General features: G+C 42.5%; 1 protein-coding gene across 2 annotated transcripts; it reads left to right on the plus strand.

The window, feature by feature from the left end:
• Positions 1 to 289: 289 nt before the first annotated feature.
• On the plus strand, positions 290 to 15,818 carry sgpp2 (sphingosine-1-phosphate phosphatase 2). Of its 2 annotated transcripts, XM_086124943.1 has the most exons (5): positions 290 to 629; positions 2,131 to 2,292; positions 12,027 to 12,206; positions 13,834 to 13,923; positions 15,167 to 15,818. In XM_086124943.1, exons 1-5 carry the CDS (start codon positions 525 to 527, stop codon positions 15,707 to 15,709), a joined length of 1,080 nt encoding a protein of 359 aa, XP_085981069.1. In that variant the 5' UTR covers positions 290 to 524; the 3' UTR covers positions 15,710 to 15,818. The 2 variants fall into 2 exon arrangements, with proteins under 2 accessions (XP_085981069.1, XP_085981070.1); XM_086124944.1 differs by lacking the exon at positions 2,131 to 2,292.
• Positions 15,819 to 16,030: the final 212 nt, after the last annotated feature.

Here is a 16,030-nt window from a genome sequence, read left to right on the forward strand (position 1 = left end):
GATGCTCCACTTTTTTCTTACATTACTAACGTCCAGGAGTAGAATCAGTACTTTTACATATCTTTTATTGTTGTTTTTTTTTCTTTTTCTTTTACAAAACCAACAACTTCTACAGTTCCACAAGTAGAAATGTGAATACAGTACCTATGCCACCTTTTGCCTTTGCCTCAAAACAAACTACCTGAACAGGCGGAGTCTATTTCCGTAGCTTGTCACACACATTAAACACTCCCAGACCTTTGAAGAAAGGTCGATCCAACTTTTACAACTCCTCACGATAACCAGTTCTTCCCGAGTCCACCTAGCACCGCCCAGCCGCGCGTACCTGTCACACACACCAGCCGGACGCGTGCGTGGTGCGGCGCTTGCTTCTTTTCAAAGTCGCTTTCAACACATTTGAGCACATATTCTCTTCACCGGCCAAACTGGAGGCCCTGGTGTACCTGCAAGATTCGGAGCTTGTGGCGGCCTTTCAGAGACGATGTGGACTTTACCTTGTCCAGGCGACGCGTCACAGTCGGGGGATGGCGCTCGCTGGAGACCCCGACCAAATTCACCAATCACGTGATTTACGTAAGACGACGTGGGAGCGCCAGGACAGCAATTTTAACTATAAATACAACGAAGACGTAAGTACTGTACTACTGTGTACTGTTAGTGCTCCCGCAACTCCCCTATTGCAAACCTAGAGAAACCATTCAAATACACCTCTGGTATCAGTATGTCAGATTAGAAAACGGACAAGGAAAAGAGTGCAATTCATATTTTTCGAACTCTGACTGGCTTTTCTTGTTAGTCTTGCTTTTTCTCTTTGCAGCCAGATCTTCATCTGCAAAGAGGCAATTGCTTAGATTTGCCACTCTGTCTGCCTATTTCTCGACACGTTGCAGATTTGTCGTAACAATAGTGTCAAACTAATTCAAGGATGAAGAACTTGAGATCAACCACTGCTTCATAAAAACACATTTTTGATTAATATGACTCCGAAAACGTGTTAAGTATTGACATTGAAGGTTTTAAATGGCATACCCAAACAACCATCAGCAGTGGTGGAAGGGTGGAGGATGTATTACCTCCATTAGCTTTGGAAGAGGCCTGCTCTTCTTCCTGGAGTCCACCGTTCTCTTTACTGTACAGTGCAGTACACTCTGACAAAAGCGCAAAAAAGTGCAGATAAAAACACAGTTCATAAATAGTTAGGTGGTTAGATGTAAATCCACATCTATTAACTTGATCCCAGCATTTTACATTTACTGCCCAAAAAATGATGTGGATCTGAACATCTCAGTTTAACATTACTACCATGTTTTACACAAGGCAACGTCAACCAACATCAGAAGGGAAAATGCCTTGTAATCAAATGCTCTTCAAGTAATCGCTGTCGCTGTTTATTATTTCCTTGATGAATATGGGCAAGTACATTGTAAATTAATAAAAGATAGAAAGTATTTTTGTGTAGACGTATCTATAATGAAATGAAAAAAAACTTTTTGCGTTTGTTCATTCAGTCTGTATTTTTTACTTTTACATTAGTTTAGGAGTTGAATTGATGCTGAATTCATTTTCCTGATTTATTTTTATGTAAATTAAATATGTTTAAAGATGAGTGCGGAAAGGAGATGCAAAGACTAAGAACAATATAGCACAGTATTATTGGCATACAGGAAGTTATCATTTGAAAATGATGAAAGAACATAATGGTACCCTATTGTTTTGTACAATCTGCCTGAAATTGATTTCATAAAAGAAAATTTGTTTTTAAACAGAAATCTTTTAGTGTGTTTTATTTAAGTGTTTTAGTTAAGGCATGCCGTATTTTTTATCCGCATTGTGAACACTAATTAGTGTTAATATAATCTCAGAAGTGTCATCAGTACTGCACAATCAAGCAAGTCATTTTGTTGCTGTAACACACGATTGGGTGTTGAACATTTAACACTTTCGTAAATGTTTCGTATATATATATATATATATATATATATATAAAGAGCAAGTACTTTTACTGTCTCTGCCAATGAACAGATATGATCATCAAAATGGTTATTTTAATGAGCCGCAGATGAGATTCAAACTTAAAGCGTTTGGTTGAGGCATTGTTTTATTCATTGCTGCTTGTTTGTTATATAACAGGGCTGCGGCGCACCGGAGTATGAAGTGAGGAACTGGCTGCTGCACTTCCTTTTTCTGTTCTCGGCTGGCCTTGGTCACGAAGTCTTTTATATCACCTGTCTACCATGTATTCATTGGTACCTGGACCCCTTCCTTTGTCGACGCCTCGTTAACATGTGGACTGTGAGTCAAAATATATACTCGGCTGTATACTGTATTCATGATACTCAATACTGAGAGCTGTGTCTCATTGCCAGAAAAAAAGTATAATGCACTCTACTCCATAGCACACTACAACAATAATGAAGAAAAAAAAGTCTTTTCGGGTCATGGTTAATGAACAAAAATATAAGGCATTAAACGGAAAAAGCCTTTGGGCAACTTCACTTAAGCAGCCAGCGTTTTAGCATGAAACATAACAGTGGGTTCACGGCTGTGCATTTATAAGCTTACACCAGTGGTCTAGGAATAAAACAAACATTTACGAATCCAAGTTTGGAAGTGTGAAAGGCCCTAAAATGGCACCTTGAGAGGTAAAGTATAAAGAATTAAATATTCCGGTTAAAGTGATTAGAATATTCACTGGTGAGATAATAATCCTCAAGATGGAGTTTAATGACTTAATGTAGTTCAAGAAATGAGAGAGTTTTCTGAAATATACACCTTTCAGTAGGTGAGAAACAATATTAAAAATAATTTGTGGTAAACACTATATTGGCCAGCTAACTAAACCAGCTAAACCACGACAAAATGGTTCTCTCACTGGCTTTACATGGAGACTTGAGACATGGAGACAGATTTGAATTTCTCTTTGCATGCTCCCCTCCGTTCATCAGAAGAGCCGTATTAAAGCGGCCTGACACGCACAGATTGATGTAAATATCATATGATTCTAATTATCTATTCAGCACAGTAGTCGCGATTGCTTTCAAACAAGTTAAAAATAGGTTGAAAAAGTTCTCTCTTCTCAGCCGAGCGTTGGTTGATTGTCGCCATTTTCAAGCACGTAAAGGACGATATAACTGCATTTATATCAAGACAGAACATGCACGCCACTGACCCAGCTATTCAAGCTGGGTAATGCAGACATTCAACGACACTAATGTAGCCTGATTTTGAGCCGACAGATGTGTCACAGAAAAAAACCTAGTGTCTCGTAGCCGATTTTGAGTTTTCTTGGTCCATCATAACCTGTGTAGTGTCACATATTCAACGAATGGTCGTCTGGAGTCTGGGACCTGTCACAACCACGAAAACCAAAGTCTGGCATGTTAGAATTGTTGTTGGTCTCGCCCGCATAATGTAACATGTCCGACATCATTCTTTGATTGGTTCTTTGACAATAGCAAGACAGTGTCCTCCGATTTATGATACGAGCCTGGATGTGGCGCACGCAATCACAATTCAGTGTTTAAAAAGTGGCTTGAACAAAAGGAGAGATGTTAGATAAGATAAGATAACCCTTTATTTGTCCCACACTGGGGAAATTTGCAGTCTACAGCAGCAAAATTGGGGGAAACAAAGTGTTTCATTGCACAAAATAAATGTTTCAGAAAAGAACTGTACACCGTTCAATATAAGTGCAATATAAATATAGCATTAGCAATATATTTGTAGAATAAATATAATAAATTAGCAATAGCATAGAAAACACAGCATAAGGTGGCTGTGCTATTTACAATGGGATTCACGTATGTTTATTCAGCAGCCCGGCAGCAGTCGGTAGGAATGAGTGGCTTGGAAAGTATACGCAGCATTTCATCTCATGCTACGTTTGCTAAGTGCAAAGCTTGTAGCTGATTTGCAAATGTGGTGCCGCTAAACACATTTATTAACACAGCTGCACATAAATCCTCCGTCAAAATGACTTTAACAGCTGCTTGTCCCGCCTCCCTGACACACCTGAGCCGATGGACTGAATCTTGACGGAAGCATGCAACAATTGGCCAGGGCCTGGTCGGTGCCAGATTGTAGTGTGACATCTGGCCAGGTCCAAGACAAAGAACGATATTTATCTGGTAGCCTGACAGCATAACCATCGTGAACGACAAAAAAACCCCCGTGTACTTTGACAAGGCCAAAACAGAGCCTCAATGTGTTTAGCCGCTCATGCCATAATAAGCAATGACTATCCATCCATCCATCCATTTTCCAATCCACTTTATCCTCACAAGGGTCGCGGGGCGTGCTGAAGCCTATCCCAGCTGTCTTCGGGGAGTAGGCGGGGGACACCCTGAACAGGTGAAGCCAATCGCAGGGCACACACAGACGAACAACCATCCACGCTCACATTCACACCTAGGGACAATTTAATGTGTTCAGCCTGCCATGCATGTTTTTGCAATGTGGGAGGAAACCGGAATACCCGGAGAAAACCCACGCGGGCCCAGGGAGAACATGCAAACTCCATACAGGGAGGCCGGAGCTGCACTGTGAGGTCGACACGCTAACTACTGGACCACCGGGCCACCACTAGGCAATGACTACTCAATTTTTTGTTTGTTTGTTTTTTAATATTTGGAACAATCTCGATGTGTGACAGGCCTAACAAGTCAGCGTTCATTCTGTGATTCTGTAACATTTGGGAGCTCTGCATTTTGTCATATAAACACCGCATTCACCGCTTATTCCGAGCTTTGTATATATTTTTAATTATTACCACTCTCATAAGTTTCATCAAAACAGAACATTTGTCTCTTCGTAGAAGCAGAGTATTTGATATGAGATTGTGCAAATGGTCATAATGTTGTGGGACTGGTGTTTCAAAATATTTGCACTCCTAGAACTGCACTCATGCACTCTTGGAAGGATTTCTTCTGGCATGCTCTGGAGCTCCAACTTTGTGGAGGTTGCTCCAGTATGGCAGTGATCTACTTGAGCAGAAACTGTCAGTTGCTCAGGGCATTACAAGCAGGAGCCTTTGTCATGGTAAAGTACTTAGCCAGTTGGACCGCCACAACTCTTACCACTTCTTGCACACCAAACGAAGCAAACCCCACAGCATCTCTTTGTAGGACGTCTGATTGATGGTCTGGTCCTGGAGCAAGAACTCACAGTGACTGATGCCTCCTGAGACGGCATGACTTTGACTTTGGCATTTGATTATCTCGTTTTCATCTGCTTTGCTGAAGTCCAGTGAAGGCTCAGCTTGTACTAGAAGATCCATGACTCATTACAGATGATGACCCTCCTAAGTCTGGTGTAATTCATCTCTTCATCACTTTGCTTGTTGTTTGACAACCTGACAAAGGTTTTGTATGGAAAAATGTTTCCCGACCGCAGAGAGCGGAGGGGGAAAACTGGTAGTTTGTATCTTCGTTTGTATACTGTCGTGACAGAAGTCCTGGAAGCTTTCTGACACGCCTCGTACGCATGTTATTGGTCTGAGCACCCCAGAATGCTCTTCACAAAGCATCCTCTCTTCTTTCTGCAGTCCCGTCTCCCTCTTTTCACCCTTCAACCTTCTTTCATCATTCTACCCTCTCCAGTGACCTGTCTATGACACCATGCCTGTCCATATATCCCCAGGCCAGGGTCCATTGCGGCCCAGACTGATCAGACCCCTTACTGAGAGGCCATACATGAGGACAGCAGAAGGAAAAGGCTTTTACCTTTTCAGATGTTTTGCCTACTAGAAAATCCCACAACACGAGAGAGCCTTGAATCCTATCGTGGCCAGAAAAAAAGATTTTGACATTTTACAGAGTAAATTCAGAGTGTGTGTCAAGCAATGTGTTTTTCTGCCCTTTGTGTCCCTGCCTCGAGCCCTTAGTGGGTGCCCTGTGACTGAACCCCTAGTTTGCCCCCCTTAGGGTAGGAGATAGCATTCTTTTTGCCATCCTGGCTACACTAGGCCCCTGTGTGAACTCTTCTCCTACACACACACACACACACACACACACACACACACACACACACACACACACACACACACACACACACACACACACACACACACACACACGTACCCTCTCTTCATCTCTCAGGCTAAACACACTAATTCTCCGCCCTCTAGTTAGCCATTACCAGCTTTCCTCTGTGTTCTCCTCACCCTGGTGTGCCAACCGAGTGTTTTATAGGCCTCATGACCGGTCTGTGCTTTCTGTCACTTTGAGTGGACCATTTGGACTGTCATCCCCCGGGGCTGCATCACTATGAACTTCTAACAACGACCCACCATTGTGCTTATGGACTAGTGTAATGTTCATTGGGTTCTTTGTATTATGCTGTTCCTGTGCCCCCACCTGCCCCCACATTAAAAACAACTCAGGCCCACAACTGAAGTACATTCACGCATTTTAAGAGCATGTTCTGCGTGGACAAACAACTATTGAATGATGAATGATCATTTGTTGGTTAACTTTGGCTTGTCAAATCATACGATGACTGTGTTGTAAGCATTCATCTCAAGGCACCACTGTATATTAATGACGGCAGTTTATAAAGGGTCCAAGGTTGTATTTTTTTAACACATGCACTAAGCATGGCATGATTTTTAAAATTAGAATGTAAATTTGATATTATATGAACTGTGGTGGGCGGCACGTGGTCTACTGGTTAGTACGTTGGCCTCGCAGAGCAGAGGTGCAGGGTTCGATTCCGGGTCCGACCTTCCTGTGTGGATTTTGCGTCTTCTCCCCGTGCCTGCATGGCTTTTCCTCCGGGTACTCCAATTTCCTACCGCATTCCAAAAACATGCATGGCAGGTCAATTACTTAAATTGATTGGGAGATTCAAAATGAATCAATAAATTATTCAAAAGCTAAAATCAAAAGGTGTGCCTTGAGCCTCCCCTTAAAAATATCAACAGTCTTTGCGGACCTGATGTCGTCTGGCAGGCTGTTCCTTAGGTGAGGGACCAAAATGGTTAAAAGCAGCCTCACTGTGTGTTCTGGTTGTCACCCATCAAGGCTGCAAACTTACTGAGAAGTTGTGACTCGCTCCATCTATGTCAAAAAAGGTGGGTCTCGATTAAATTGGTCCAGAGTGTCCAAAACACAAACACACACACAAGAAGGACCAGAACAATGTGCATTGAACTGAAGCAAAAGATGTTGCAAACATTTACTATTTTGCAATTCGTTTCACCCATCATGATTTAAGACACACAATTTAAGAAACGCTAAATGTGTGTCAGGGTTTTTTCTTGACTAACGGAACACACACCCTTCTTCCCTCGCTTGCTTCCTGATGTTGACAGATCAAAGTCCAACTCGACGCTGACCCCAATCAGAAGCCACACACATGGACACACTTCCCTGTGACTTGACCTCTTGTCACTCCGAAATATGACCATACAGTTCCCAGGTCAGCCTTTTTTAACGTGACTCGTACAAAGGCACCAGTGAGAGGCTGGCATCATAGGGCTGAACGTGATGTGTGGGTGCAGAGTGAGGGTATCATGTCAGCCACGCATTCGGGCTACATTGTTTGAATGCAGAGGAGGGCGACGTAGAGGATGAGGGTCTACTCAGTATGTCGTGTTGTGTGAATGCAGCCACGGTTAATAGATGAGGCCAGGCGTGCTTAATGGGCTCAGCATTGCCTGGCCTCTGTTTATTGTCCATTTCGTGGACCCGGTTGTGTGTTAGTGAGTAGGTGTTGAAATTAGTGCTGTTGAAATGCAAGGGAATAACATTATTTTTAGGCATGACAACAAAAGGGGATTTTGCACACAAGCTCATGTTTTGTTTGGCATTATGTTTGCTATGTATCTAAATACAGCATTGTTTGGTCGTAATATAAAATATACTGCGCGATCATGCTATTTATTCAGATACAAAGTGATGTTATTTGTGCTTGAACAATTTCCCATAACCTTGAAATATACAGTACATTTTGAACATTTTCTTCATAAACTTGCCAAACTTTAGCGCAGTGGTTCTTAACCTTGTTAGAAGTACTGAACCCAACCAGTTCGTGTGCACATTCACCGAAACCATCATTAGTGAAAAAAATATATATATTTTTTAAAATAAATTCAACACATAAAAAGCGCATTGATTAAAAATTGAAAAAAGTAAATAATATTTCAAGACATAAGTAAACGTTTTTTTTTAGTTGTGCACAAAATGAACTGTGCATGACGTACGATCATGGCAGTCACACGGTGACGACAGAGCGAACTAAATTTCCCGCAGCACTGATTGGACAAGCAATGTAATGTGATCATGTGGAGCCAATGATGGCCAGGCGGGCGTGTCATAGCTAATTGACATGTTGAGTCGGCTGTGTCTTAACCTCCATGGCAGAGGCACCGTCGAACCCCTGAGACCATTTCACAGAACCCCTATGGTTCACTCGAACCCAGGTTAAGAACCACTGCTTTAGCTCAATCAAATTACGTTGGAGGCCTTTCCCCAGACAGTCAATTCTTGTTGACGGTACGGTTGATTGAATTTAATGGTATTCTAAATTGCAATGGTGCATTTGTGAAGTTGCTTTTTAGTGAATTGGGGGAATTCTCATCATCCTGCGAGTGGATTATTCTTCACGCAGCCATATTTAATGATTTATAAACGATTCAGCTTACAAAAAGCATTTCGGAACGCATTGTGTGTTCATATCCTGGGGATTTATAAAACCAAGCAAATTTGGCATGAGAGAATTACTGTATGTAAGCTGCTCATTTCCTCATTCTCTTGGAGGTCAGTCATGAAGAGGTTGAAGTGTGCATCGCTACAGTTGTCCACATCAATTTTGTGTGCCAATTTATCACCGTTTTTGGAAATTATTAACAATGTGTACAATGATTTTGAATGGATAAATATTGTCCAGTTTCTCGCAACAAGACATTGGTCGTCTAAGGGGTGCTACAATATATTGCTGACTAAGGGGTGTTTTGAGGGTAGTCGGTCGTCAAAAGTGCAAGCAAATGTAATTTTCCTGATTAAAAAATGAGCCGAAGATAAAATTTTAAAACAGCTAAACAACCAGGTATTTAAAAAAAATTATGCTTACCGCAGACATAATCCCCATAAAAACTAAAACCTCACATTTAATTTCCTACTTGAACAAAAATGTGGAATGAAAGTCGATGCTTATGACGCTCATATTCAGCCTTTTTTCTCTCTTGTAATCCTGCACGGTATCAGAAGCTCGGTAGACCTTTTTTTCGACAGCAACACGTATTTTCTGATTACATTTTGAGCATATCTGAAAATATGACCTTTCTACTAATACTCTCATTATTGCTATGTGCCCCCACTCCACACATGGCGTCCCTATCTCTCACTGTCAGCCAATCATGAAATATAAAAAGCAACTCTTTAAATAAGACTGAGTTGAGCTGGCTGCTACTCTCAGGGCACCTGGGGAAGAGAGGAGAAGGCACATTTGGCTGAGCGAACACATTCAAATGGTACTTTATACGCACACCTGCACACTCCACCCACAAAGAATGCACACAGAACCCATGCACTATTTGTGTCTTCCTGTCAAGAAATACGTCATCGGCTATGGCGGAATATTGAACCCACCGTTTTAAGAAGCTGTGATCTCAAACCTCTCCCCCTTAATTTAACGACTTTTGGTACGATACGACTGCAGCCCTTGTGGTTTATCCCATCTCTTTTCATGTTGAGATTGTAATCACTTATTCATGGGTGTGTGGTTACTTTTAGCACACGGCCTAATTGGAGATTTTAAGTTTTACTGTTCACGGTTATGTCCTCTAGAATTTTACAGCTTCCATTACTGTTATTTACCAGTGGGGAACTGAGACGGCATTACTTTACAGAGAATACTGCAGGAAATGGAATATCCTATACAGGATCACCACGCAGACACTCTATTGGGTAGACTTTACACAATCATAGTGACTTGCAGCAGCAATTAGAAATTCTGCCTTTTTAAAACAATTCAATTTCATTTGAAGTGACCAAAAAAATAGTACTTTGTCAGATGTGGTTTGTAGTGATGTAGAAATGCATGAGTGTTATAAGATAAGATAAGAAAACCTTTATTAGTCTCGCAATGGAGAAATTCCCAATTCACAGCAGCAAAGTTATGAAAGGAAGAAGTAGAACAACAAAATATAGGAGCTGCTGGAAAGGCAGCCACTCTCGCGGCGCCATTTTGAAGTCAAAATAACAAAAATAACACAACACAACACATAGGACACAGACAGTCGTGCAATCTTCACCACTTTTCTGTATACACTTTGTTGTCTGAAGCAGTTATAGATGAAAGAGGAGAGGATCAAAGTTATTGTTGATGCATGATACACTAACTAATCATACGTTATGACCATTTGCATAAGATATGCTATCCAATACTGGCGCTGTATCCATCCATCCATTCATCCATTTTCCACCGCTTATCCGGGGTCGGGTCGCAGGGGCAGCAGCTTTAGCAGGGAAGCCCAGACTTCCTTCTCCCCAGCCACTTCTTCCAGCTCTTCCCGGGGGATCCTGAGGCGTTCTCGGGCCTGCTGGGTGATATAGTCTCTCCAGTGCGTCCTGGGTCATCCCTGGGGCCTCCTGCCATTGCGACATGCCCGGAACACCTCACCAGGGAGGCGTCCAGGAGGCATCCTAATCACATGCCCGAGCCACCTCATCTGGCTTCTCTCGACACGGAGGACTAGCAGCTCGACTCTTGAGCCTCTCCCGGATGACCGAGCTTCTCACTTTATCGCTAAGGGAGAGCCCGGACACCTTGTGGAGAAAACTAATTTCGGCCGCTTGTATCCGGGATCTCGTTCTTTCGGTCACGACCCATAGCTCGTGACCATAGATGAGGGTTGGGACGTAGATTGACCGGTAAATTGAGAGCTTCGCCCTTTGGCTCAGCTCCTTCTTTACCACGGCAGACCAATACAAAGTCTGCAAGTACCTTGGGGTCTGGCGCTGTATCCAAATTTGGAATTTCAATTGACTAAAAAAAGTATAAACTTTTTTTTTGTTTTACTTAGGTTGTAGTTTGCAGGGGTGTCGAAGTGTACGGCTTCAAGAGAGTTGTTTGCAGGGCGGTTTTACACACTTGCAAAAAGCCGCAATAACAATCTGACTGTCAATCAAAATTGAGCGTGACTGTCTTTGGAAAAGCAGAATATTTGATGTAGATCTTTCATTATATTTTGCAAGTAATCATAATGTGACTGGTAGGGGTGTGTTCTGGATTACCTTATCAGAATCAGAGTCAGAATCATCTTTATTGGCCAAGTATGTAGAACACACAAGGAATTTGTCGCCGGTCGTACAGGCTACACTAGTATCATCATAAACAAGAACATGACAAATAAGTATGGAAAGACATTCCGTAATGTAAGGGTACCGTTGTGTGGTAGTACCACCCAATAACAGCTGTGACACAATGTCCAAAGTAGCAAGCAGAGCTAAAGTGATCACTGGCAGAATACAATCCTGTAACAGTTGTGCAGTTGGTGGAGAAAATCATTTCACCATTTTAAAGTGACCTTGAGCAGTATTTAAAGAAAAAGTTTAAGTGTGCAATTTTACAGAGGTCTTTGTATAGAAGTGTCTGGTGCTGTGGACCATTGATCAGTGACAATGGTTCAAGTAAGTACAGAGCTGGAGCTACAATGATTATTGCGGTAATGCTGTTCCACAGGGGGTGTGCAAAATTGCATAGAGCTACTATACAGGTAGATTTGGGTTACTGTTTAGGGAGTTAATGGCTAGAAGGAAGAAGGGGATTGAACTTCTGCTGGATTTGGTGCGCATGGATTGGTAGCGTTTGCCTGAGGGGAGTAGCTGGAAAAGGTGGTGGGCAGGGTGTGAGGGGTCCTGTTCGATTTTCCGTGCCCTTGTTTTCATTCTTATGAATTGTCCACTTAGGCTACAATGTGCAAAATAGTATCTTTACTTTTTCCATGCTCTTGCTATCCACAACAAGAAAATCTCCATTCATTTAACATCACTTTTACGAAGAACTGTGTATTTCCTCACTTGTAGCTGGTGATGTACATCGGCCAGGTGATGAAGGATGTCCTAAAGTTGCCCCGTCCTTGCTCCCCTCCCGTGGTCAAGCTGGAGACGCGTGTTGATGCAGAGTATGGGCTGCCTTCGACTCATGCCATGGCCGCCACAGCAATCTCCTTTACATTGTTACTGAGTGCCCCTTCCAGAATCCAGGTGAGAAACACTTGATAGCACGAATGAAAATTGTGAGCCAGACATGCTTCACCCTCTCAGGAACAGCGGCTACTACAGTGGACACCGTATCATGTTATCAGGTTACAGGGTGCATGAAAGGGTTAAATAGAAAAAAACCCCCATTGGGTACAATGCATGAAACATCACTATGTTTAGGCTTTTCCTTTGAAGATGACCAGAAAAACAGCCATTTGTCAGTTTTAGAACACATTATATCAAAATAGATGAATTTTTCTTTTTGCATCAGTGGGCACGAGTTGCTTAGCAACAAGTGATCATTATCTCCCCTTGCTAACCTGCTGAAAAATGTACTGATGGAAAGTTAAATGTGGAAAACACATCTCTACTGCAAAACAGGGTGACAAACAAATGCCGATTGGCATGGCTCGTTGTAAAAAGGGGAGGGGGCGGGGAGGGTGTGCTGGTATTTTAACAGTTTTAGTGGATTTTTAGTGTGCCATCTTGAATTGAGCAGTAGCGGAGGGACACTATTGAGGCCAGTCTGTGCAAGCTTTATCACTTTTAGCCGAGTGGGAAGATGGGGAGCGACCCCCACTGTCGATCAAACAGTCGCAACGAGGGGGCTGGACAAAGGGCTGGGAGGGGCGGGGCCTGCACTTTCCATCAGTCTCTAGCAACTAACATCTGTCAAGCTACTGTTTGGTCTCTTGATGGACTCCGGGGGAGTCAATGACTGTCAGTCCACGTCGCAACCTCCCGCCTCCTCCTCTTCATGACTCCTTCGCCTCTTTATCGCTTTAAGTCCACCAGCGTGTCAATAAAACACTCAATAGCTCAATCATGGGCTTCTTTCATTAGTTAGTGTTTTAATTGAAGAGCTATTTCGATGAAAATGGAGACTAAATCATTTATGGGCTCTTGAGCAAATTGGTACAGTTTTTTTTTTCTCAAGGTAAAAGAAATCCTCTCAAAAGCTCAACACATTCATGTACAGTATGGCGCTTCAATTTGGTCTGAAATATCAGAAATCCCCTGAAACAAAGAGATTCCATCGCTGCAGATGAGTTGTGGACTGATGTAGAACGCCCTGCATGTCTATAAGGCCTCAGGGCAACTTCCCGGAGCAGGTCAGAGGTCATCACAGTCAATCACACATTGACCCCCCCCTCCCTCCTGTTCCTGGCATCCTTTGTGGCTATTGAAGAAGAAGAAAAAAAAACTCTCTCTTGATAAACTACCAGTGAATAGGCTTCCAGCTGCTTGCCGACATGAAAAGACACCGAAGTGGAGGGGGTGGGAGATGAATGCTTCTCTTGTCACTGTTATTGAAATGGTGGAGAAACAAAACCTGCGGCTGGAGGTAAAAGATGCTGGGAAGAGATAGGCAATGGAGAGTCGGAGGAGTGAAGCACACACACTTAATGACGGCCAGTGCGTCGTGCAGAAAGGATTTGCACGTCACATTTGAACAGGATGGCCACATGGGAGATTTGATGACATATTTACAATGAAGAGAGCAGGTGGGGCAAAAGGTTTAAAATGCTGTGGTCAGGACTTCACATGACACCACATTCTTTACAGTATCTCATAATGTTCACTTATTAGTCACCGTTTCATGCGTTTTGCATTTTTTTCCTCATGCCAGTTCCAGTTTGAGATGGGTCTGCTGATGGCTGTGACACTGTCGACCATGGTGTGCTTGAGTCGTCTCTACACCGGCATGCACTCAGTTCTGGTGAGCTTGTCGGCCTCATACTCGCTCAAACACTCTCACGGGCGCGGCATTAAACATTCAAGCTCAATTCAAAATACATTATTCATTCGTATCTAGTTAAACTTTCTGGCAGGGTTTTAAAGACATCATCATCTGCCGTTCTCAAAATACCTCCTAAAACGTTGGCTGTAAACAACAATCAGCAACGATGTCAGAGGTGTGTTGCCGAAAGGATGAATGGACAAATTTTCAGATTTTGAAAAATCTTGATGCAAAATTTGGTTTAAGGGCAAAATTTTACAACAAACACAAACTCATGATTTGAGCTGGTCCACGACTAATCTACACTACAATGTGAATTGTTGTGGTTGATTTTGTGTGCCTCTCATCTAGTCAGTTCGGAAAGGCTCCAGATTGCCTGTCACCTCTTTTGATTTTTGTACCGAAAAATCACCACATCAGAGCCAAAACATTTCAGTCTGTAGAAGAGCACATGTAGAGACTAGAGATGGACCGATTGTCTGTCAGGCTGATCTTTGGTATTTTAAAGCATATCGGCATCGGCATTTTTAAAACTCCTGACGGTCGATAAGGGATCCATTTAAAACTGGGTTATTTTCATGTTGCGTAACAGCCAAAATGCCGGGAACTTCCGGCACTCTTTTTTTCCATATTTGCCAGTCCAAATATTTTTACTCCACACTGGCAGTTTCACGCGTCCGTAGATGTAAAGTACATACTGTATATTTGTGAAACATTTTTTTCAGCCATATCGCTCAGCCCTACTAAGTACATTATGTTGAAATAGGCGTTAATGTAATCTTTGTATTGACCAGTTTAGTTGGCTTGTTGATAGTTGCGTTGACTTCTTATGAACTCATTCACTCCACACATTTAATCCCAGCTCCTCATTTTATATTGACTGTACTTGAAAAGGGTCTGAAACAGACCCTTCTGAAAAGACATCTAAGTACGTCTTTGGGAGTGAATGAGTTAAAGATTAAGTATTATTTTAAAAAAAAAATGAGTTGAATTCAGCCTTTTTTCTCCGGGTCAATATTTATCTTTATCAACCCATATGAAATCAAAACAAAGAAAATAAAACATTGCAGTTGTTTCAAAGTGCAAGTAATTAACACTTTCAGGGACAGCAATGATTGCAGTGTACAGCTTATCATGTTATCAGGTTACAGGGCGCATGGAATGGTTCATGCAAAGTGCTAAATTATGAAGTCTTGATCATTTATTGTTATTTCTCCTTTAGGATGTCATCTGTGGCGTTTTGCTCGCAGCCCTCCTATTGTTTCTCACACACCCCTATTGGGAAGCCTTCGACCGGTTCCAGCTCACCAGTCGCGTCTCGCCAATCCTGGCGTTGACGCTGCCCCTCTTTCTCAGCTACACATACCCAGAGCTGGAGCATTACAGCACCACCCGGGGGGACACCACCACCATCCTTGGAGTCGGGGCTGGCTGCTCTGTGGGATATTGGGTGAACAAACAGTTGGGGGAGACGTTTGAGCCCGAAGGAGTTCTGCCTGTTCCCTTACCCACACTGACAAGATCCGCACTGGCGTCTGGCACCGCCCGCTTCCTCGTTGGAGTGGGGGCCCTAGTGGGTACTCGGCAGATTATAAAAGCGGTCAGCCTGCATTTGTTGTTCTGGTGGCACAAAGTACCAAAATATGACCGGAGTGCCAGGATGCGCAAAGAGATTGAAGTACCAAGCAAGTATGCCACGTACACAGCTGTTGGACTTGTTCATTCTATAATGGTCAATAGAGTCTTCCTTCTACTAGGGCTATGATTAATAGAACATTGAAGAAAACAACCAGTACTCAAAAATGTTTATAATCTGCACTTGCAGTGACAAATATTATGTATACTGAATCCTAATAAATACTTAATGGGTTGTTGAGGGTGGTTTTGTTTTACTTTATTTTTTTTAAAGCAAATTTAGACCATTCTATTAATAAAATGATGGTGTTCTATGAATCGAAATTTTTGCCCGCTGAAAGTTGGTCGATTGAAAAAATTGCATTCTTCTTAAAGCAGGACAATTTGTACCATCTCTGAAATTCAATTGAAGCACACATACTCACTGTTGACACCTGCAAACTTGCGTATT

This window comes from Hippocampus guttulatus, chromosome 12 (assembly GCF_054856545.1).
Source record: "Hippocampus guttulatus isolate MCC_2025c chromosome 12, RoL_Hgut_1.0, whole genome shotgun sequence".
Taxonomy (NCBI): Eukaryota; Metazoa; Chordata; class Actinopteri; order Syngnathiformes; family Syngnathidae; genus Hippocampus; species Hippocampus guttulatus.